General features: G+C 39.5%; 1 protein-coding gene across 1 annotated transcript; it reads left to right on the top strand.

Annotated features, from left to right (window-relative positions):
- The first annotated feature begins 1343 nt into the window (after positions 1-1343).
- LOC132601630 (uncharacterized) lies at positions 1344-5445 on the top strand. The gene is made up of 4 exons (XM_060314707.1): positions 1344-2006; positions 2109-2326; positions 4737-5168; positions 5247-5445. Exons 1-4 carry the CDS (start codon positions 1344-1346, stop codon positions 5443-5445), a joined length of 1512 nt encoding a protein of 503 aa, XP_060170690.1.
- The last annotated feature ends 18836 nt before the right edge of the window (positions 5446-24281 follow it).

Raw genomic sequence — 24281 nt, 5'->3', positions numbered from 1 at the left:
TCTGTTAGGTACCATGATTTTTCTCGTGCTCTGTGTGATAATGGGGCGAGTATAAATTTGATGCCACTTGCTATCTACAAGCAATCAGGTTTGGGAATGCTAAGGCAGACTACTGTGAGGTTACAGATAGCTGATAGATCTATTAAGAAGCTTGTTAACGTAGTTGATGATGTCCTTGTGCGGGTTGGTAAATTTATGTTGTCCGTTGATTTTGTGATTCTTGATTGTGCTGTTGATCGGGACATTCCGATTATTCTTGGGAGACCTTTCCTTGCTACGGAAAGAGCTTTGGGATTCGGAGAAAAATGAAATCAAATTCCGAGTCAATGATGAGGAAGTTACTTTTCAGGCAAGTAAGGGGATAAAGTTACCAAGTGCTTATGAGAGAATTTCGGTGATTAATTCTTTTGATGTTGTTGATGAAGCTGTGGAGTTCAAGGTGGTAGAAGAAAGTTTAGGAGAAACTCTAGCTGTATTCTTATAAACTTTGATGTTGAATACATGGAGGGATATGTGGAGACGATTAATTTGCTTATTGGGTTGGATTCATATTCTTACCACCCAAAGAAGCTGAATCTTAATATGGAAAATAGAACAACTCCTCCAGCAAAGCCTTCGATCATTGAACCACCGAAGCTTGAGCTTAAGCAGCTCCCATCACATTTGAATTAGGAGTTCCTTGGCCCAAATAATACATTACAAAAGATTGTTTCGGCATTACTAACTGAGGCGCAGATTGAGAGCCTTTTGGAGGTATTGCGTGAATATAGGCGTGCTATTGGTTGGACCATAGCAGATATTCAGGGAATTTCTTTTGGGATCTGTGAGCATAAAGTCCAGTGGAGGAGGATAGCAAGCCGAGCGTGGAACATCAAAGGAGACTAAATGAGAACATGCAATAAGTCGTTAAGAAAGAAATTATCAAGTGGTTAGATGCTGGAGTAGTTTACCCGATTGCTGAAAGTAAATAGGTGAGGCCAGTCCAATGTGTTCTAAAAAAAGGCGGCATAACAGTGGTGCCTAATGCAAAGAACGAGCTGATTCCAACAAGGATTGTAACAGGAAGGAAAGTTTGCATAGACTATCGCAAGCTTAACACTATCATGTGCAATGATCACTTCCCTATGCCTTTTATTGATCAAATGCTCGATCAGCTAGCATGGTGATCTTAGTATTGCTTCCTTGATGGGTATTCGGGATACAATCAGATCAACATCTCCCTTGAGGATCAAGAGAAGACAACTTTTACTTGCCCTTATCGGACATTCGCTTTCAGCAGGATGCCCTTCAGTCTCTACAATCCGGCTACCTTTCAGCAGTGTATGATGTTGTTTTTTTCTAATATGGTGGAAGACTTTCTCGAGGTCTTTATGGACGACTTCTCGATTGTTGGTGATTCTTTTGATGACTGTCTTGACTATCTTGACCATCTGGGTCAAGTGCTTAAACGCTGTGAGGAGATTCATCTGGTGCTGAATAGAAAGAAGTGCCACTTCATGGTGAAGGAAGGGATCTTCCTCGGGCATAAAATCTCAGAAAAAGGGGTTGAGGTCGATCAAGAAATGATTGATGTGATTTCGAAGCTTCCTCCGCCTATCTCAGTCAAGGGTGTTCGGAGTTTTTTAGGACACGCCGATTTCTATAAGTGTTTCATCATCTCAAAAATCGCTAACCCGATGTGTAAACTTCTTGAAAAAGAGGCTAAGTTTGAATTGGACGAGAACTGCTGCAAGGCATTCGATGAATTGAAGGAGCGGTTGACCACAACCCCTATTATTGTTTCTCCTGACTGGTCTCTACCGTTCGAATTGATATGTGATGTAAGTGGCTTTGCTATCGGTGTTGTGCTTGGACAGAGACATAATAAAATCACGCATCCGATCTATTATGCATGCAGAACATTGAATGCTGCTCAGATGAATTACACAGTGACGGAACAAGAGCTGCTTGCGATAGTTTTTGCTTTTGAGAAGTTTCGGGCCTATCTGTTGGGGTCCGAAATCATGGTATACACTGATCATGCCGCATTGAGATACCTGATGACAAAGAAAGAAGCTAAGCCGCGATTAATCCGATGGATGCTGTTGCTGTAAGAGTTTGATTTAGAGGTGACAGACTGCAAGGGAACTGAGAATCAGGTTGCTGATCATCTCTCTAGGCTTGAAAAAGCCGGGAGACCTTCGGATGAGCTAGATATCGATGATGCATTCCCAGATGAGAGGGTGTTGGCTGTGTCAATAGAAGTAGCACTATGGTATGCAGACATTACCAACTATTTGGTGACAGGCTTAATTCCAGAGGAGATCAAAGCATACCAAAAGAAGAAGTTCTTGCAAGATTTTCATCAATACTATTGGGACAAGCCTTACCTCTTCGGAACATGCACCGATTGTTACACCTCATATTTTCATCGCAAGAAAGTTTTTGGCTTATTGCTAGTATATGCCCTTAGTATGGAAATCCACACCCGAGTTTAGAGATATTACGTCCTTCACAATATTATAGGATTGGGAGTTAATCGGATCGAATCGTTGCAAGCTGGGGCAACTCAGAAAACTGGCAGAAACCAGTCCCCTTCGACGGACCGTTGACGAGTCGACAGTGGCATCAACCCACGTCGTCGACACGTCTCCATCTCTTAATCTTAGGTGGAGCAGGGAAGGTGCAAGTCGACGGACCGTCGACGTGTCGACGGGACCATCGACCTGCTCGTCGACCCGCAACCGCTGGGGCTGTTTTGCTCCACCTATATATAGGGAGCCCTCACGTTTTATTTCATTATTTTCCACTCCCTAATCAGAGAAAGCCCTAGAATATTTCCTCTCTATCATTTCCATCATATTAGTAGAGAGTTGGCAAGATCCGAGCCCCTTAAACCCGAGCTTGTGAAGAAGAATGTGGTTCCTAGGATTTCATTAAAGTTGTGAAGCTTGGGAAATTGGATTTGAAGTTGATCCTTGGAATCTTAGACCCCTAAAGGGATGTAAATGATTCCTACCTTTGTATTTAAGCTAATTACTAAGAGTTTTAGTAGTTCTAAGTAAAGGGAAGATAGTTATGAAAGTTGTAAGTGTATGAAGGGTAAGATGGTGATTAGGGATTTGATTATATCTTGATATGAAAGTGTTGTCATTGTTGTTGTTGATATTGTGGTTGATGTTGGATTGAATTGGAAGTTGAAGGATTGTTAAGTTTACAAGGGAAATGTTGTCCACAATTCGTTAAGCTCTTTTTGTAATTAAAATGGTTAGTTAGTGTGGTAAATAGTCTAATTAAGGCCTATGTTATCTTGATTGTAGACTTACGAGTTCGAGAAGTAGAAGTTGGACAATTAGATATACTTCAAGGTATGTTAAGGCTATTCCTTCTTCATTTTGGCATGATCCTATGTTATGAGCCAACAAGCGATTGAACGAGCTTCCATATTACTCTACTCTTAGAAGCACTAGGATTACTTCAGTTTTTGATGTTCCTGTACCTTGTATGATTGTTCCTTCTGTTCATGGGTCTTGAGATTACTTCTGTTCATAATATGACCTTATGTCACTCCGAGAGTTCTATGTATACATTTCAGTTATGCATTGCATTCATATACAATACATATTGACCTATGACCATAAGACGTTATATACGCGTGTATTATATGTATATGGGGTATGGGGAAAGGGATAGGCATTATGTACACATTACCACCTGATCAGCTGGTGCACCTTGATGATGATATATGGATCGGGCCGTACATTCCTCAGCATTATTATATGATATATGGATTGGGCCGTACGTTCCTCGGCACTATTATATGGGATATGGATAGGGCTGAACGTTCCTTAGCACTATGACCTATATTTATGTATATGACCATGATTATCATTGAGGGCATGCATATTATGCGCCCACAGAGGCATTGTCAGTTATGAAGATTTATGCAAATACTTACAGATATTCATTCATACAAATGCATGCAGAGTTGTATAGATATGATCAGATCTTTAGTCATACATATGCAGTCAAACAGTCATTTCAGCTTATGAGTTTTAGATTTCATTCATGATTCTTATTTATACGTTGCTCTTATGCCTTACATACTCAGTACATTATCCGTACTGATTCCCCTATTGCTCAGGGGCTGCGTTCATGCCTGCAGGTTCAGGTAGACAGACGGGTGGTCCAGCTCAGTAGGACCTCCGTATCTAGCAGTGGTCAGTGCGCTCTATTTGATCCAGAGTTGCAGTCTATTTGGTATGCCATTCTTTTGAGATGTATATGCATATGGGTATGACGGGGCCCTGTCCCGTCCTTTCTACAGCTTGATACTCCAGTAGAGGTCTGTAGGCTGTTGTATGTATTTGTCAGATGATGTAGCCTTGTCGTCTTCTATTCTTTTGTGTACAGTATATGTAGCGGCCTAGCTGGCTTGCACTGTTCTTTCAGCATGTATATGTATATACAGATTGTACAGAGTTTATGATGTCACTCCCCTTCATGAGGTAGTATGAGATTAGTTTAAGTCACTTATGGGCCCTTGATGTTCAGTATGGTTTAGGTATGAGCATAGGGGTGTTTGGTCACTAGAGGTCAGACACTCGTCATGACTCCTCAGTTTGGGTCGTGACACTGATAGCATCAATCGACGTTGTATTCCCGAAAGTGAAGTGATAGTGATTCTAAAGGTATGCCATGACTCTCCAGTTGGGGGTCATCATAGTGATTCTAAAGGTTCCCCTTTTTTGCAATAGAGCCTTCGTGGGATTGATGGAGAAGTATGGTGTCAAACATCGGGTGGCAATGCTTTATCATCCTCAGACAAGTAGGCAAGTTAAAATCTCCAATCGGGAGATCAAGAGTATTCTAGCTAAAACGGTGAATGCAAACAAAACTGATTGGACCTGCAAGCTTGATGATGCTCTATGGGCTTACCGAACTGCTTTTAAGACTCCAATTGGAACTTCGCCCTTCAAGCTAGTTTTTAGCAAAGCTTTTCACCTGCATGTTGAACTTGAACATAAGGCTATGTGGACCTTGAAGAAATTGAACATGGATTTGGAAGAGGTGACCAAACTCAGGTTGTTTCAACTGAATGAGATAGATAAATTCTGGTACCAGGCGTATGAAAGTGCAGCACTTTATAGAGAGAGGATAAAGCAGTATCATGATAAGAAAATCCTGAAGTGAGAATTATACAAGGGTGATCCTGTCTTACTGTTTAACATTCGATTGAAACTTCTACCGGTTAAGCTAAAGTCAAGGTGGTCTGGTCCATTTGAGGCGGTAAGTGTTTCACCCTATGGGGCGATTGAACTGAAGTCCGGAGATAGAATTCAGACATTTAAGGTGAACGGGCAGAGGGTGAAGCACTATCATGGGATGGTTGATGGACATAGAATTGTTGATCGATACCGGTTGAAGCTCCTTGGAACGAATGCTGACTGGGCTAGTTCTAGCTAGGAGTAAATTGGTAACACCATCGTGCTGCGACGTAAAATCAAGCGCTTCTTGGGAGGCAACCCATGTGTAATTTTTGTTGCTTTTGAAATTTTTGTAACTTAGATAGGGTGTATGTAGGGTAACGTTTGTTTTGGTGCAGGATGAAAAATGCAGAAAAATCACTGAGGACTAGAGGAAACTGGACTTATACGGTCCGTGTTATATTATATGGGCTGTATAATCTAGTCGTAGAAGGTAAGGAACAAAGACAGAACACTGTTGACACCTAATTTTTGACTCGCATAATTTTCCTTAATTATCTAGAGTCCTTGAAATATTAAAAAGTGGAAAATATGTTTTTGGAAGTCAAAATAATTTTCTAAAAATTTATTTAGGCTATATTCCTGCCAATGTTGTTTGGTGAGATAATTTCCATAATATTGCAAATCAATTTAAGTATTTTTCACAGTTATAATACTTTTGCCAAATTAATTAGAAAAAAGGATAGTTTGCCATGATTATTCACTTAATTATCTAAATTGTTTTTGCAAAGTATTTTACTTTGTTAATGCAAGGAATCTATTTAATTAAGTAAATTAGCTACTTTCACCCCTAAACTCTTATTTGATCAATTTATTGGATTTTATCGTAATTAATTGAGTTTTAATTGTAATTAATTTTGAAATTTTCATTAAGAGGCTATAATTGAAACAATTAATTATTAGCCAATTATGACAATAATTTGAACTAGTCAAATATAATTAAGATCTTTTGACAAAATTTATTTATTTCTCCTTATTTTATTACTATTATTACTTTCCTTTTTTAATTAGACTAATTAATTTAAATGGGCTATTTTTTAATTTATCCCATTAATGGATATTAATCCACTTATTAAAATTTGCATGGAAATGTCCAACCCATATGTATGTATACATGAATATACACACATGTATACATATACATGTGTGTATACCATGTATACAAGGGGTTGCCTTTTATTCTTTTTTTACCGGACCAAGCCCAATCCAATTTGGACCTGACCCGGCCCACATATGCTTATAAGCGTAACAACATACCAAACACCCCTTATTCTTCAAACCCAGGGTTGGACTCGCCAAACCCTAGCCGCCGGGAGAGGAAAATCCTCTCTCCTCGTCACAGTTGCCTGAAATGGCAACATGACAGTGTAAAACTGCTTTGTGCAGTCATGGCTCAACCGTTTGAGGCAACCAATTAATGCTCGTCTCTCTCTCTCCACCCGCATCAACCAAACACGGTGTTGCCACCCTTACTTTGCTTCACTTTTTACTTTACAACGGTCATTGGCTGAAAAAACCTTAATGGGTTTTGTTGAATTTAGTTTTGAATACTCAATTTTTATTAGTTCATGAAGAACCCCACAAATCGACTGATTTCAAGTCAAATCTGACCCTTCATTTGCTATTTTCGTCGAATCCTAGCCTTACAATGTGGGGATGTGAGGAGGAAATCCCCTCTAGGGGGAGTTATCCCACATCAATTGAAGAAGGGTTTTGAAAGTTTGGGGCTTCCTATTTAAGGGACCTTATTTTTCCTTATTGAACAAGTTTGAGCATATTTTCAAATAGATATACTCAGACTCGAAATACTTAAAGATTTCTTTCAAAAATTATTTGAAGTCATTAAAAACTTTGTTGAGTCAAGTAAAAGAATTTTAAGATAAAAAGGGGAATTTTGTTCTCTTTGTTCTTGTTTGCTGGGTTCTGTAGCTTGATTTTTGGGTTTGGAGGATCAAATCTTCAATTTTAAATCTCGATTACAGGCTGCACTTGCAAAAGATAAACTCTTCTTTCATTTAGTTTTCTTATGAGTATGGAAGCTGTAAGAGTAATTGTCTTTAAATTTGGTTTAGGCTTATCATGCTAGGTTAGGTTATTTTTGTCACACCCTAAATTCCACTAGGATGTGATGGGCACCCGGCCCCACATCCAGAGCCGAGCGAACCCACAGACCTTTAGGGCACACATAATCTTATTAGATTTTTTTTTTAAAATCAAATAAAGACAAAATACATAATAACCTCTCAAAATATTCTTTTCAATGCTTTCCAAATCAAACAGAATCTGTGAATACAGAATGACATATCGGCTGATGAAGCCGCTTACACAACTGACATACTATACCCACGACTCTTTCTGCAAAGTCTCTAACGTCGGTCCAGAAAAAGCATAACATACAAACTCTGACTCGAAAACACTCCAGGAGCAAATGGAGCTTGCCAACTCTGCTGGGACGTCCTCTATAATAACTTCACATCATCTGGGTGTACCTACGCGACATGAAACGCAGCCCCCGAAAAAAGGGGGTCAGTACGGAATATGTACTGAGTATGTAAAGCATGGAATACAGAAAATAGAAACATAACCGGAACAACGGTACAAGAAAGTGAGTACATTAGTCGAAATACCAAGGTGCTTATTTACAAAACTTGAATTATGCTTACCGATGTCATGTGTCAGATAAAGTACCGAAAATGAGTAAATCATCCAAAATACCCAAAATACTTACTTTCCAAACACAGATCATACATGCCGACATCGTATGTCACCATACACATATACATATAACCGAGCCATATTTAACATAGTAGTGCCGAGGAACGTACGGCCCGATCCATATATACATATAACATATACCGCCGAGGAACGTTCGGCCCGATCCATAATATAATATATACTGCCGAGGAACGTTCGGCCCGATCCATAATATAATATATATTGCCGAGGAACGTTCGGCCCGATCCATAATATAATATATACTGCCGAGGAAAGTTCGGCCCGATCCATATAACATACTGCTGCGGGACGTGCAGCCCGATCCATACATATAATATACATATTCATAACATATACATTAGGACCAAACTTAACATAGTACGAATAATAACATACGGCCGGGATTTGGCAAACGACATAATAGGGGTACGCACGAACAGAGTAGTGCGAAACCATATACATCGTAAAATATTTACAAGGACTCGATAGAATAGTCCGAACGGTAAATCATTTAGAGAAGGAACCAAACGATAGTCATAGTACGTACCTTTCGGATGCTACGACAGATAATGTCAAGCAAAACTTCTGAGACCGTTTGTACATATCAAAATATATCATAGAACTCAGTGGAGTAGTTAATGCAACTATCATTCAGTAATCGGAATATTAGCCAAAAGTTTCCTTTAATTACCGTACGAAAATAAGTCAAATAGAATAATGCAAAAAGATCTCGGAAATTGTGGGCCCACCTCGGGTCAAGTCGAGGTGGCGTTCAAAAATTACGAACATTAGACTTTATAGAGTCATCTATGGAAGTTTTAGGACAATTTGATTCCGTTTGGAAGAATTACAAAGGTTCAAGCTGCTTTTCCAACAAAACATAAAGTACTTATTTCAATTGTATTGAATGAATAAAGGTCAAATTTGGCTCGGATTTCTAAGGAGTAGAGTTATCCCCGAGGTTCGTATCATAGCCTATCATAACTAGGTCATGCCAAAGAAAGAAAAAGTAGAGCTTTACATACCTGTTCCGCTTCTTACGCTACTCCAACTTCAAGTTCCAAACTCTCCAAAATCTAAAATTGGTCACATTTATCAAACATTGATTAGAGCCTTTAGAAGTTCAATCTTGAGTTAACGTTTGCCTACAGAAATTTCGGCAGCATTTCCCCTGTAAATGCGCCATCCCCGAGAATTTAACTCGGCCAAAATGTCAACAACAACACCCACATCAATACCAACAACACCAACAATCAATACAAAACACATTCTAACATAAATAGTCTCCCTTTCTACATAAGGCAACAACTACTACTCCAACTTCACACTTTCAAACCAATATCAACGTTTTCATATTCATTTACTAATTCAAGGTCATTCAAATACAATTCGAAAGCATTTCATATCATTCTACAAAATATATAAAAATTCCACCAAAACCATAATTCACCCGAAAACTCCCCAACTTCCCTAGAAACAATTTTAATGCATTTCTTGCTTCCAAATTCATGAACTTTCCCAACAATACACATATTAACAACATTGTTCTCACCACTACAAGAAAAGGATATTATGATCACATTAGCCTCTAAAACCACTCTCCAACACTTAAAACTTCAACTTGCATCATCAAGCTTTCATTATCAATATAAAATCCGCAACAACAACAACCAAAACACTTAAATAAAATGATTGAATCATTACTCCTACACACACATACATGCACGGCTACACACATACATACACGACCACTATACCAACATCCATATTTCCATGAATTTTATCCATTTCCATATACCACAACATAAACAAACTATCCATAACATATAAAAGAGGATTAAATCTTACCTTTTCCTCTCAACTTCTCAACTTAGCTAGAGTTGTGATTTCGCAACAAAGAGCGGTTTTCTTGTTTCAACAATGGTACCACGTTGAAGAGCACCTTCAAATTAGTAGGAATACTAGAATAAATAAATTTTTTGCTCAAAATTTCCCATGGTTCATTGTTTTCTCCATATGGCCGAATGGTATGGCCCTTTCTTTCTCTCAAGGCTTCTTGAATTTTCTTGAGTTGAAGATGACTTTGTCATCTTTTAATAATATGTAATGGACTCTCATATGGGCCTTGGCCCATTAAGGTGGATGGCCACCTTGGCCAATTAATTCAAGCCCACATTTTTTTTTTTTTTGTGTTTTGTAATTCACGAAAGTTATTTTTTCAAATTCCAAATTTGCCCTTGGCCTTCCCCGATATTTTCACATAAAAAAATTTCATAAACAACTTGTGTGTTAAACAAGATCAAAATATGGCCTTGTCCTTGGCTTCTTACAATTGTCTTGAAGTATCCGAATGTACAAATTACGGGATATAACAATTTTGTTGTTTGTTTATTGATTCAGTCATGTATTTAATGCTTGCTTGGTTTCTAGTTAGATATGATTAGTTTAAATTCATTTAGGATTAATTTGTTGGTTTATGTGATATTATAAACTAGATGAAACTGTCACTCCCTTTTTGAACTCTGTTAAGTATTTTTTTTCCAGTAACAGGATCTGTTTGCTTGCTAAATACTTAATAATAAAAGGATACATGCTTGGTTAATTCATGTAGGATGGACCAAGAGAATCATGATTCACTCTTAGTTAATTGAAGTTTTCATTTAAAAAGGCAGTTGATTTTTTATTATGTCCCATCTGAATTAAAGTGTCCTTTAAGCTAAACTTTATTAACTAACAAAGTAAATAGGGATTAACTGAGAGAGGTTTACTTGATGGTTTGAAGTTGGTTAAAATCTGGCCACCTAGAGTAAAGTTCGATGTCTAATTTAAAAGGTTCTTTCCTAAGTGTTTAAGTATATAGAGTCTAATCTTGATTGTTTATTCAAAAATGTTCCTAGGGTGATAATCTGCTAGCTTAAGGGGAGGTTAGATATATATATGGTTTGGACACAATGACCTATTTGCAAATGTGCTAGTTTTTTTTCCCCTAATAAATGCCTCTATGGATGTTACTTATCTTAGCTAAGTCTAAAAACAAAATTCCTTAATAATAGAGCAATGATCAACAGGATTTGCATTAGCAGTTTATTTGTTTTGATATCATGGCTTATTATGGACAAAGACTGAACAATTGGTCGTATTTGATTAACTTGCAATAGTGGTTAGCCCTCTCTTTCTAAAATTCAGTTCCCCTAGTCTAGTTCAATATATTAATCTTAATGAGAATTTATGTTTGGATTGCCTTATTGAGTCTGGCAGAATCTATGTGAGAGCAGTTTGAGAGTTTGCATTATGAAATCTGTGAATGTACAAGATAATTGTGATGAACTATGATTAGATGTGGCTCTGTTTAGTGAACCAACTGTTTGTATGCTGTGCAACTTCTATAGTTACTATATTTGTCTGTTTATCTCATTTTGAAAAAAAGAAAAGCTTGTGTCATATGGGTTTGTGCTGACTCTAGTTAACATGCCTAGACTTCACTTAAATCATGCTTTCTTTAAAAAGCAGAAAGGAGAAAATAAGTATGTTTTGAATGAGTTGCTAGAATCTGAGATGTAAGGTTGCTTCTTGACTAAATATGTTCGCATATAGTAACTTGATCCTAACTCTGCTAAGTATATAAGTTGCAGGGAGTTCACTTTAATTTTGTCTTGATCAAGTTTGCTTCTGTGTGGTTTCAAGCAGTTTGTGCTATTTTTACAAAGTGGCTTAGCTTATTTTGCCAAAGTTAGAGGTGCCCTTTTTGTAAAGTATTTAAATGGATAAGCTGCTATGCTAATGCTACTTTATTCTTTTGTTTGATTATGCTTTAGTATGATTTTAAAGATAAGAAGACATGGTGCTTTGAAGGTTTTAAATTGGTCCCCTGAACCACATAACTATTTGAGTCCCTAGAGTTTAGCTTCACCTCTAATGGTCTAAGGGCCTGAACTGTGTATGAGTTTCATGTGGTATGTTTTATTTTCAGCCATTAAGCTTTATCTGTCTAGGATATGTTAAGATGCACAAATTCTGTATGTGGTTTTACTTGACTATTTTTTTCTTAACGGTCTGTTGTCATGTTTAGATTAAGTGTGAGTCATTCCTGTCTTGAAAGGTCACTTTTCTAGATTTAAAGTAGAAGGTAAAATATGTTTTGATGGCTTCTTCTTTCTGAAAAGAAAAGAAGAAGTGCTATGTTGAAAAAGCTTTGTCTGCCTAAAATAGTAGCTATAAAAAGGGAGTAGGCTTTCTTTTCCTATGAAGAACATTGGATGAATACTACTTGGTCATGTGGGATCAAGTGACCGTCCTTAAAACTTTATAATTTTCTACTGTATGCTATCTGTACTTATGAATGTGAATTGGGAATGTAACCAATTCCCAGAGATACAACACTTAGTATATTATAATGGACCAGGACCTATATATTAGGTGTAAATGGGGAATATCACCCCCAAGAATAAGGTTTTGCCTTTGCTTTCAAATAGTAAACATTTGGACTTGGTTTCCTTTATTGTTAATCTCCCTGTATGGGAACTTTACATGTTTATTTATGCTGCTTATCCTTCTGATTGAAATCTGGATTTCCATTATTTCTTCTTCTTCTTCTCCTTCTTCTTCTTCTTCTTCTTCTTCTTCCTCCTATTCTTCTTCCTCTTCCTCCTCTTCGTCCTTCTCTTCTTCGTCTTCGTCTTTACATGTTTATTTATGCTGCTCATCCTTCTGACTGAAATCTGGATTACCATTTCTTCTTCTTCTTCTTCTTCTAAAGATTCAGTTGGGCTGTTGAGTAGGAGTATAACCTTTGGGATTTATCAGTCAGGTTAATTGTGATTACAAACTAGTCTTTGCCTTATATAATTGTGTATACAAACACTCCTTCTCTTATATACCATTAAGTTTAGCACAGAAATAGAGAGGCAAATTAGCTATTGGGGATTAAGCTTAATCTTTCCCTGATGTCTACGATGCTTAGGGTTCATAGAAACCCCTTGGATCTTGTGTTGCATTAGGATTAAGAAAGTGAAAGTTTTCCTTTTTATGCTATTTTTTAGCATCTCTATGGTAAATTGGTTGGAAAATATTTATATTTACTCTATGGACAAATTGTTTCAAAAAGGAAAAAAAAAGGATTCGGCTAAAGTTTGAATTGCATCAAGTCTTAAACAAGGCAAAGTACCAAAAATGAATTCTGGACTTGGGCTAATCTGGACAAAACAGATAATTGAATTTAGACTTGAATGGATTTTTTGAAGGTAATAAGTCATTTTGGGCCTGGAAGCCCAGAATTTACTTTGGACTGAAAAAAAAAACCTGTTGGGCTAAATTTAGGAGTGACGGATTTGGACTTGAAATATAATTTAACTCTATGGGCTTCAATATATATGTATAAAATTGGAGGTCTACTCCATATTTTCTATATATGTGTAATAAAACCCGAAAATAAGTTTGTCGAAAATTTGGGAAAATTTTCGCGTCGTCTGCGTCGTGAGTAAACTAACGTAAGTTTGGAGAGGTCATGGAACCCTTATAAGGTTAAGGAATACTCTTTACAAGTGTTAAGCAAGTGTCTAAAGGTTCTGGGATCAAGCAAATCGAAGAAAATAAGTTTGTCGAAAATTTGGCAGAACTTTGGACAGAAATTTTGGGTCAAATTTAGAGAAGTATATCTCCTACTATATCTGGAGTTTTGAGGTGGAACAAAATCCTAAATTTAAGTTCATTGAGTCTAGTTTCCAATGCAACAAACCACTCATCGATATGACATCGGAGTAGAGAGTTATGGATGTTACAAGTTAGGCCGGCGGAGCAGAGGCGCGCCCAACTACAGTGCGCGAACGCGCAGCTACAGTTCGCGAACACGTAGCTACAATGCGCGAACATTCTAGGTTGGTGAAAACCGACTATAGTACAATATAAAAGGGGGTTTACCCCTTATTTTCATCCAAACCACCCCTCAAAAATATCCTAACACCTCTAGAACTCTCTCCCAACTTCCACCCATAAATGTTAGCCCAAATCAAGTGTAATCTCGGTATTTAGGTTCGGATAACGTATAGTTGTTATTATAGTATCATGTTGCGGTGAATCTTGGTTTGGATACAAGGCAGATATTGAAGATATTGCAGCTCTAGTGGGAATAAGGTAAGAATCTCCCCTTATTGATAGTGATTTAGATATATTTACGAAGATAGAGCTATTAAATGGTCGTATAATGAATTAGTTAGTTGAGAAATCGAATAAACATCGTGTGGGATGTTTTATGGAGTATTTTGGTATTGATGATGATGTTGTTGAGGTTAGTGTTGTTGTTATTGTTGTTGGTTATTGGTATTGTGATTTCGGGCTAGGGATATAAACAGGGGAGATGCTGCCCGAATTTCGACAGATTCTAAAGGATTTAATTTGAAGGCTTAAGATAATCATATGACAATAAGCCTAACAATAGTATGAATTCTCTTGAATGTAGATTTACTAGCTTGGGAGGATAAGCGTTAAGTAGTTAAGGAGACCCAAAAGGTAAGTTAAGGTTGTCCTCTTTCTCTCTAAAAGCATGATTCTTTTCTTATGGATCCACACGTGCTTTCCATAACATCCTTATTTCCAAAAAGATAGAAGTTCATGATTCTAAAAGTTCTTATGATGCCAAAGATAGATGTTTTCTATGATGATAATGATGATGATGATGATGATCCAATTCTAGAGATTCCAAAGTTTATGAATTTGATGCTATTATGAGCTTATTTCATGATTTTCTTGATTTTATTCGTTGTTGTTGATCTCACCTTATGTTACTTGTTCCTTTAAGGTGAGATATAGCGATGACGATGATTCCATAATGACACATCGGAGGTTACTGACCTTACGTCACTCCGATAAAGTAGTAGCTCTTATTTAGGCCCTCATGCATGCTATTTATATTTTATATGTATATAGCTATTTTATGATACTGAGCCTTACTATGGCCAAGTACGGATACTACCGAGCTTATATGGTCGGGTATGATATCTATTGCACGCATACCATTGCAGTTGGGTACAAATATTACCGAACCTTGCTAGGGTCAGGTACAGATAATACCAAGTCTATATGGTCGGGTACGGTATTGTATAGATATGCATGTGGATATATGAAACGTTCTCCTAGAAAAAAAAAAGTTAAGCAAGCATGACAAATGTCTTAAAAGGTATTATGAGGAATAAACGGTTCTTTTATCTTACGCTATTTTTCATGCTTTTATCATGTTACTATTCATGCCTTACATCCTTAGTACATTATTCGTACTGACGTTCCTTTTTTTGTGGACGCTGAGTTCATGCCCGCAGGGAAGCAGGGAGTCGGATCGGATGCTTAGGAGCTTCATCAGCGGAGTCTTAGAAGCGCTCCATTTGCTTCGGAGCCACAGTGTATTGGTATTACTCTTTTATGTATATATTTGGGCATGGCGGAGTCCTGCCCCGTATTTATGGATTCCTGTATTCTATATAGAGGCTCGTAGACAGATGTATGTAGCTAGATGTTCCCTAACCTTATTAGTTCAAATTGTTGTATAATATTTTGGCAGCCTTGTTGGCTTGTGTCTATGAGCATAGTTGTTGTTGATTATATAGAGATGTGCCATTATCTTGTGATATATGCTCTTATGGAGTATGACGCCCACGAGCTAGCTTTGTGGCCCACCTAGAAACGATTATGAGATGTATGTTCAGAGGTGCTCGGTAGGTTAGCTCCGGGTGCCCGTCATGGCCCTTTGATTAGGTTGTGATAAATAAATACATTAATCAGACATTGAAGCTCGCAGGTCAACCATATTCTACGGATCTTTAATACTAGGGTGCGTAAAACCTTTCCTAGGGGGATCACCAGAGCCCTTACCTCGAACTTTGGTCCAAAAGATTTTACTTATTTTTTGCAAAAATCTTTAACCCAGTTTTCCTAGTTTTCCATAATAAATTAGGTGGCGACTCTAAAAATACTAAAATCCAATTAGAGCACTAACAACCTCGTAGTAACTTTTTTGCCTTAACCCGCATAAAAGCGAACCATAACAGATGGCGACTCTGCTGGGGATTTCCTAGGTTCTAACTATAAGGGTTTAAATATAATGTGATCTTAACTGTATTTATTTGCCTATGTGTTTAATTTCCGCAATTTTAAACTGTCATTCATATCATATCATAAACTCCGCCACTCCTGGAAAAAAGCATGGTTTCAAAGGGGACACGAGGGATCGCGGTCTAGCTTTCACTAAAAATCCCGAAACACCCTTCTTTGGAACACGTTGAACGTTAAGTTGGTGTGCGATCACCCAACGGCCGACACCGGCTCACCCCGCGTAGTCCGTTCGGGTCCAAGGTCAATTTGAAAAAACCCACTCTTGCATAAGCTTAAGATAGAGCTAGGCCAAATCTAAATAAGAAATAGATTGTGTGGTTCAGATATTTTAGACGTATCCAAATCTGATAAGGAGACTGCCCCGTGTCAAGTACGGTCTATGACCCGAAAAACACCACATATCATATTATGTGCTATTTGAAAACGTTTAAATGTGCTTATGAATGAAACCATTGCCTAGTTGGGGAGGAGGAGATTAACCTTGGGTTTTATTTTGTAGATGTCGATCAATTTGAACTTTGATATGGTCCTGACTACACTTGAGTTGCTGCGAATTTAGTGAGGCCAAATGTCCCTGGAAGAGAAAAGAGGAATCTCGTGTCATTTAGGAAATTTGACATCCATTATGACTATGATCGGTTGCATGGAACTAATAGAAGTGATTACCGGATTACGGGGTAGAGACCGGATGGTTTTCAGATTTAGGGATGACATTGAAATGACACCGACACTGGAGGAGTTTAAGGATGCGTTAACTAGCGTAGGCTCAGGGTTGAAAAGAAGAACGAAACCCGACCGAAATGCTTTGATCCCAGAAGAACCCACCTACTCCCAAATTTGTAGGATGCTTTCTTTAAATTACGCCAATTGGGTTCATCACCCCACCATAACCTTCAGAGAGTTGTACAGAAGGTTTGGAAGCCCGGATGGATTTGTGGAACATCCTAGAGAATTCAAAACTTATGGCGACTGGACGGCTACCAAATCCTTGGCCTTCACCATTTCATTTTTGGGAACTATGGTCTTTCCTAAGGATTGGTCCTTAGCCATAGATACTCGGGTCATTTCAGTCACCCATGCCATCTTTTATGACATAACCCAAAAAGAAGAAACCAAATACTTTAATATAACCTCGATCATAGTAGCCGATTTATACCGAGCCCTGAGTCTCTGCCGGAATCATTACAAATACTTTCAAGGTTGAAATTTACTCCTGCAATGGTGGATCCTCAAACATATGGTCAAGGTTAGGGGTGAACAACACTTAAGTCGGTCGGCTGAAAGGGATAGTCTTTGCGATTTTCGCCAAACTTCAGAGAACAAAACAGGCAAAGTTGGACATTCACCTTCTCCAGATTGAAGGAAGAAAGCATTCAATGGATGTTCCATGAATTCGTATCCACTAACGTCGTAGTCAAAGGAATAAAATGTCCATTTTTGCCGCTTATGGGAATTCGAGGGATTCGCCCTTATGCTCCTGCCCGGGTTTTGAGACAATTTGGGAGAATCCAAGTCATACCCCAGATTGGAGGCATGGGAGATTTCATCATCGACTACAACATTGATAGACCACCGAGGGCTTTAGATTGTGTCCGGGAATAGAAGGGTCGCAGATTTGGGGTCCCGACACTTTAGCCGAAGATAGGTTCCGTTCAGGTTGTGTTGTAGAATATAAAGATTGGTTGAGCGCCGACTTGCAAGGCACACTTCTCCCTGGCCCTATTCTCTATAGCTGTATCCAAGACAAGGATTCGCAAATCGAGATCCGAGCCCGTTTGATTCAACTGAGAGCTGACGACTAAGATGATAAGTATTTGGAGAAAATTATAAGGCCATCATAGAGAGTCTGAGGCATGAGTTGGCGCTGACCAATGATTGCTTGGTTGAAGTAGATGACCGAATGAAGAAGACTTTAGACGATGTTGCTCCACTGACTTTCCCACAAATGGGGTGTCTTACGGAGGCGACTTTGACGTCAGCCCATCTTCATATCTAGACTACTCTCTGGAAAGTAAAGAAAGCCAACATTGATAGGGATCGATGTTCATCATCAACTACTGGAGGACATTTCTGCTGATTTATTTTTTATTCCCTTTATCTTTTATACCCTTGCGGGGAAGAATACAATTATTAATGATTATGGGGCAATGGTTTGATTCAACTGGCACATTTATGTTTCAAACGTTTAGTTTTGTTTAAGAATGCACGTAGTGTAATCTTATGAATTGCTTTGTGTGACTTTATTTGCTTCCCTAAGTTTTGTTTAAATGCTCAATTGGCCTCGAATACTGTTCACTCACCTAAAGGATAAACAATAAACCAAAATACTCGCACTAAACCTAACGATTTTCTCAGAACCTGAAGATGAACAACAAGACTGCACCTGGGCTCGAGGTCATGAGAAAGAATGAGGTCTCGCTGCGACAAAAGATTCAAGACATGGAAAAGCAGATCCGGATGGTAAAATCCAAGATTAAGAAGGCGGATGAGTTGTTGGATTCGGCGGAAAGCTCGCCTGAAAAACCTGTCGAAGCTCAAGGAGAAAATGTCCATGACAAGGGAAAAGGAATTCTTCTCGAGTACATCCCGATAATGGAAGAGTCCGAGAAAGAAGAGATGGAGTCGGACCCACAGGAGCCCAAATGGCCATCAAAGGGAGCTGCCTCTGCTGCGCCTTCAAGCATAAAAAAAGGAAGCAACTTTGCTGCACCGCCAAGCCCTAAAGGGAAAGGAGCTTCTGCTATATTATCAAGTCCTAGGGAGGAGCTCATGGAACAAATAAGGTATGCTCGACCAGCTTCACCTGAATGGTGGGCTATAGCAGTCAAGGCATTGGATTGTCCCTACCGAGTCTCGCCTCAGCAGGCTACGAATGAGGAGACGATGATCAAATTTCAAAGCAAAGGAATAGTCAGTGTTTGCTTCGACAGGTTGCTGCTTTGCCCTCTGGTCTTCGCACATAAGAGATGCCCTTATCACCAAGATCAGGCAGGGCATACCCTCAATGAATGCTTAGCTTTCTGTGAAAACATCATCCCAACTGAAGGGATGACCCGCAATACTCGAAGTTAGCGTTACAACTTCACGGTATTCAGAGACTCTTATGCCAGCATCTTTCAGGAATTAGTCAGTATCTGGACGATTAGCCCTATCAGAACCAGAAGGGCTCGAACCGAAGGAGCTGGCCACCGCAAAATGTGTGTATATTATTCTGGAGCTTTAGGGCATGACATAGAAGAATGCGATGAGTTCAAGTTTGAGTTGGAAAGTTTGGTCCACAAAGGCCCCCTTTGGTTGGTGCTCCCTTCTCAGTATTAGGATTTGGGAGCCTTAGGGTCAAAAAAAGTTGAACGTACAAATAACCTATATTGACCTCAAAAGAAAGGTCGCGTTTGGGTAGTTTTAGGGGGATCCCATTTTTGTATTTAACACGGATTTGTCCCCCTCCCCTCCCCCCACCCCCACCCCCCCAATTATGTGTAAACGGAACTGCGCTGACCTGATGCCCCAAGGAGGGATACGTAGGAAGCCTCTATCAGGCTTGGTTAAGGGCAGGTTGAGGATTATTTTGATGTAAACCAAACTACGGAAGAGCCTGACTTCCCGCGGAGGGATACGTAGGAAGTTTACGTAAAAATCGGTCCCTATATATTAAATATTATGTCCCCCTCACTTATACAAAGCCCAAGTACCCAAAACCCTGTACAACAGATCAATTAAGAATTTAAATCAAACATATGACCATTTATGTGCTAAATGTTAAACCGCCATTTATATGCGATATCTTGCTTTTCTTTCCATTATTTGACGAAACTAACTTTGTTTACCTTTGAGTTATTCTTTTCTTATAGAAAGAGAAGTTGATTCGTGTTCACACTGACATATTTCACAAGGTCTAAAGCTGCAATGGCATCCTTATCCCTACAAGACTAAGGCAACGAGAAAATGACTGGTACTTCGGAGAACGAAACTACCCCTACTGACATCGCTCTCAGAGAATCGTCTCTGCGAGAGCTGCCTGAGTCATCACCTACTGAAGACGTCATGAAAATAATGTTTTAAAAAATCACCCATCTTCAAGAAGAAGTACCGTGAAACAAAGCTGCTAATGCTGCCCGAGAGGCCTCTGCTGACAAAAGAAGGCCTCCACCGTTTTTTCCATCTCTGAATTCACCATTACCAGATCACTTCCCTACTAGGTCCGTTATGATTACCATGCCATTTACCCCGATTGATGGACACATTGGCACCTCAAGCCACATCCCACCACCACTTAACACCAACAGAATTCCCGGGACTGCCCACTCTATCCCCTCTTATCCAGCCCCACAAAATACCCACCCTGGCGTCACTATACAACCAAGCATCACCCCACTACCAACTGATAAAAACACCCATATTACCCGAATTTTCCCTGTTGTTTCTTTCCACAGGCCTGTCACACCAGGTATCTTCTCGCTCGATCAAGAAATTGATCACTATGAAGAGATGGAAAAGGCATAGAAGGTTGAACAGGAAAAACACGAAAAAAGGCTTAAGCGAATGATGACCACAATATTGGAACGATCTATGAGGACTACCCTCACTGGCACAGGTATAAGCTATGACAATTTGTGCGTGCATCCCAATTTGGATTTACCCGAAAGCTTCAAAGTATCCCGATTTCGAATTGTTTAATGCGACGGGCAATCCTAAAGCGCACCTGCGGGCCTACTGTGACCAATTGGTCGGTGTCTGAGACAATCAAGCACTCATCATGAAGTTGTTCAGCCGGAGTTTGACAGGAGAAGCCTCAGAATGCTTCACAACGGAAGATATACGACGTTGGGTCACATGGGAAGACATGGCTACTGTTTTCATGGAAATATTCCATTTTAATATTGAGACGGTGCTGGATAGATATTATTTGGAGAAAGTAAAACATTAGTCCATCGAGAAATTCCGCGAATACGTAAGCAAGTGGAGAACGGAGGCTGCGTGAGTGCAACCTCCTATGGGCGAAGAAGAACTTGTGTTGGTTTTTATCCGTTCATAAAAAACAGACTTCTACGATAGAATGCTTTCAATGGCGGGGAGACCTTTCTCTGAATTGGTCAAAATGGGCGAGGCCATAGAAGATGGTCTCAAAATCAGCCGAATCATAAGCATGACTGGAAAATCTGCTGATTCGAGTTCAATTGGTTCATGCGCAGGAAGAAAGAAGACGTGGCTAGCATATCCCACACCCCTAAGCCCGAAAGAAGGGAAGATTTCCCAATGGAAACATATACTTCACCTCCTCCAAATGCCTAAATACCCACCCCTTATAGCACGATGCCCGTATATTACGCGCAACCGACCTTCCAATCACCTTCCCCAAACTACCAAGCTCCACAGCCAAATTATGAAACTCCCCCACCCATTTACCGTACCTCACAAAATAACCAACCCAATACCTACTAGAATCAACCCCCACAAAATGCCTATAATACGCTACGCCCTAATTTTGAGAAGAAATCCCCTTGGGTATTCACTCCGCTGATGGAATCTCGTACTGATTTGTTCAAAAGATTAAGTGCGGCTGGAATGATTCAAGTGCTTCCGCGAAAGGCCGTCGATCCCAAAAATCAGTTTTATCGCGCTAACCAAACATGTGCCTATCACTCCAATGGCATAGGGCACAGTACTGAGGATTGCATTAATCTCAAGTATAAGATACAGGATCTGATCGACCGGAAAGAAATAGTGATCCAAACGGCCCCTCCAAATGTGAACACCGATCCTTTTCCAAACCATAGTAACAATGTGATTCACATGATTGAGAGAGAAGAAGACCGGGTCATAGAAAGGCCCACAATCTGCGATTCTATAAAAGAACTTGAGGGCACAGTAGCATCACTGTCCCTGCAAGAATGCCCATAATTTAAGGTATTAATCCCGGCAACAGTAACAACACACATTGCTCAGGTGACTCTAGCGCCATCTCGAAAAGAATTTGTAATCCAAGTTGGTGCCACACATGGTATCACAAGATCAGGGAGATGTTATACTCCTGAAGACCTAGCCCAAGGGACACCCCGAAGGGACGAAAATTAGAAAAGGGCTATCATTTAAGGTGAAGCCGAAGATTTCTGGCGCCGGATGAAACCAAAGCAATACTCCATTGTTGAGCATTTAAAAAAACGCATGCCCAAATCTTAGTACTGGCATTGCTGCAAAGTTCACCCCAACACTGCCTGGTTCTAATGAAGGTGTTGGAGGAAGCTCATGTCCCAGTTGGAGTAAACAGTGAAAACCTGGCCAAAATGGTTGCCCATGTTATGGAGGAACATTAAATTGCCTTCACAGAAAAATAGTTGCCCAAGGAAGGCATAAATCACAACAAAGTGATGCACATCACTGTTATGTGTCACAACAAAGTGGTAACCCGGGTGTTGATTGACAATGGGGCAGGACTCAACATTTGCCTCGAATCTACCCTGACTAGGCTAGGGTATGACCTTAGAAAGGTCCGTCAAAGCCAAACTAACATAAGAGTGTTTGACGGAGGACATTGTGACGCCACTTGAGTAGTTGATTTAGATATTCAAATAGGACCTGCTGAGTTCACCACCGAATTCCAAGTCATGGAAATACCTGCCAATTACAATTTCTTTCTGGGAAGACCATGGATTCATATGGCAGGGGTAGTACCATCCTCGCTCCACCAATCTATAAAATTTTTCTTGGAAGGAGAGGAAGTGGTGATCCACAGAGAAGCAAGCATGCACAATTATCCAGACAATTCTATACCCATCATTGAAGCCACACCCAATAGAATGGATTTCCATGTCATGGAGTTAGTAGGAGCAACCTACAAGATAGACTCCACGGAAACTCCCATGCCGACGGTTTATAAAATGATTGCTTCTACCATGATTTTGAACGGGTTTGAACCCAGAAAAGGTTTAGGAAAGAATTTGCAGGGCATCATTGAGCCCATTCCTATCCTCCAAGATAATTTTTGCCTTAGGCTTAGTTACATCCCAACAGAGGAAGAGATTCCCACCACGAAGAATCAAGAGGTTGCAGATCCCTGTAAACCCATTCCAAGTCTGTACCGGTCGTTTCCCCATAGAATGACTATGCCTGAGGATTATATATGACATTGAAGAAGGGATAAGGATGCTATTCCAAGAGGGAGATTGCTCCGTGATTCTAGAAGAGTGTGCTGAAGCACCTAGCATCAAAGAGGCAGAACCGGGCGAGCAGCTGTCCAACTGGACCTCTACCCCGCTACTGGCTATTCGACGGAGAAAGATGAATTTATTTTTGAAAATAGGGAGAATCGGTCGAGGCCCGATTACTCACCCTCTTTGTCGCTTACATACCTCATAATGTTTTCAAAAACGGAAATGTCTTGACCTAAGACAGGACCACAGTTTGTACTTCTAAATGTTTTTAAATTAATGAAAGCTTCGGTTTATTAAAACTGTTTTATTTGTTGCATGCATGTTTTATACTAACATATTTTGCCTTGAATTTCTTTTCAGTAATAAAAACAATAAAGCAACCTTAAATGTCATGAAATGTTGCGAAACGAATAAGTCGGGAAGCGTTGATAAAAAGAATATGAGGAATGTGATGAGACCACAATGCTACCTGAGGGTCTCGCGGAAGAAGTAGAACAATTGGAGAATGAGCAGAAGCCAAACATGGCCCAAATAGAAATCCTAAATCTAGGTGATGAAGAGGATGTCAAAAAGACAAGGATAAGTGCACACCTAGATACCCACCTCAAAGAAGAATTGATAAGTTTGCTCAGAGAATATGTGGATATCTTCGCATGATCATACGCCGACATGCCAGGGCTGAGTACCACCATAGTGTTTCACAGGCTACCCATCAATGAGGGTTGAGTACCAGCATAGTGTCTCATAGGCTACCCATCAATGAGGGTTTTGCTCAAGTAAAACAAAAAACCCGACAATTCAAACCAGATCTTATTATTCGAATCAAAGGCGAGGTGGAGAAATAGATTGAGTCAGGAATGGTGGAAGTGACGTCACACCCTACATGGTTAGCCAACATAGTTCCGGTACCCAAGAAATGCGGCAAAATAAGAATCTGCATGGATTACCGAGATCTTACCAAGGCTAGCCCAAAGGTAATTTTCCGCTTTCGAACATCCGCATACTCATAGACAATTGTGCCAAGCACGAGCTATAATCGTTTGTAAATTGTTCTGCTGGCTACTATCAG

This window comes from Lycium barbarum, chromosome 7 (assembly GCF_019175385.1).
Source record: "Lycium barbarum isolate Lr01 chromosome 7, ASM1917538v2, whole genome shotgun sequence".
NCBI classification, from domain to species: Eukaryota; Viridiplantae; Streptophyta; class Magnoliopsida; order Solanales; family Solanaceae; genus Lycium; species Lycium barbarum.
This window is presented reverse-complemented; position numbering and strand designations above follow the sequence as displayed.

Coding starts and splice junctions, on each gene's coding strand:
- LOC132601630 (XM_060314707.1), top strand. CDS start 1,344: ATGGTGGAAGACTTTCTCGAGGTCTTTATGGACGACTTCTCGATTGTT. Junction 2,007..2,108: donor TGTTGGGGTCCGAAATCATG/GTATACACTGAT, acceptor TTTGATTTAGAG/GTGACAGACTGCAAGGGAAC. Junction 2,327..4,736: donor AAAGCATACCAAAAGAAGAA/GTTCTTGCAAGA, acceptor TTTTTGCAATAG/AGCCTTCGTGGGATTGATGG.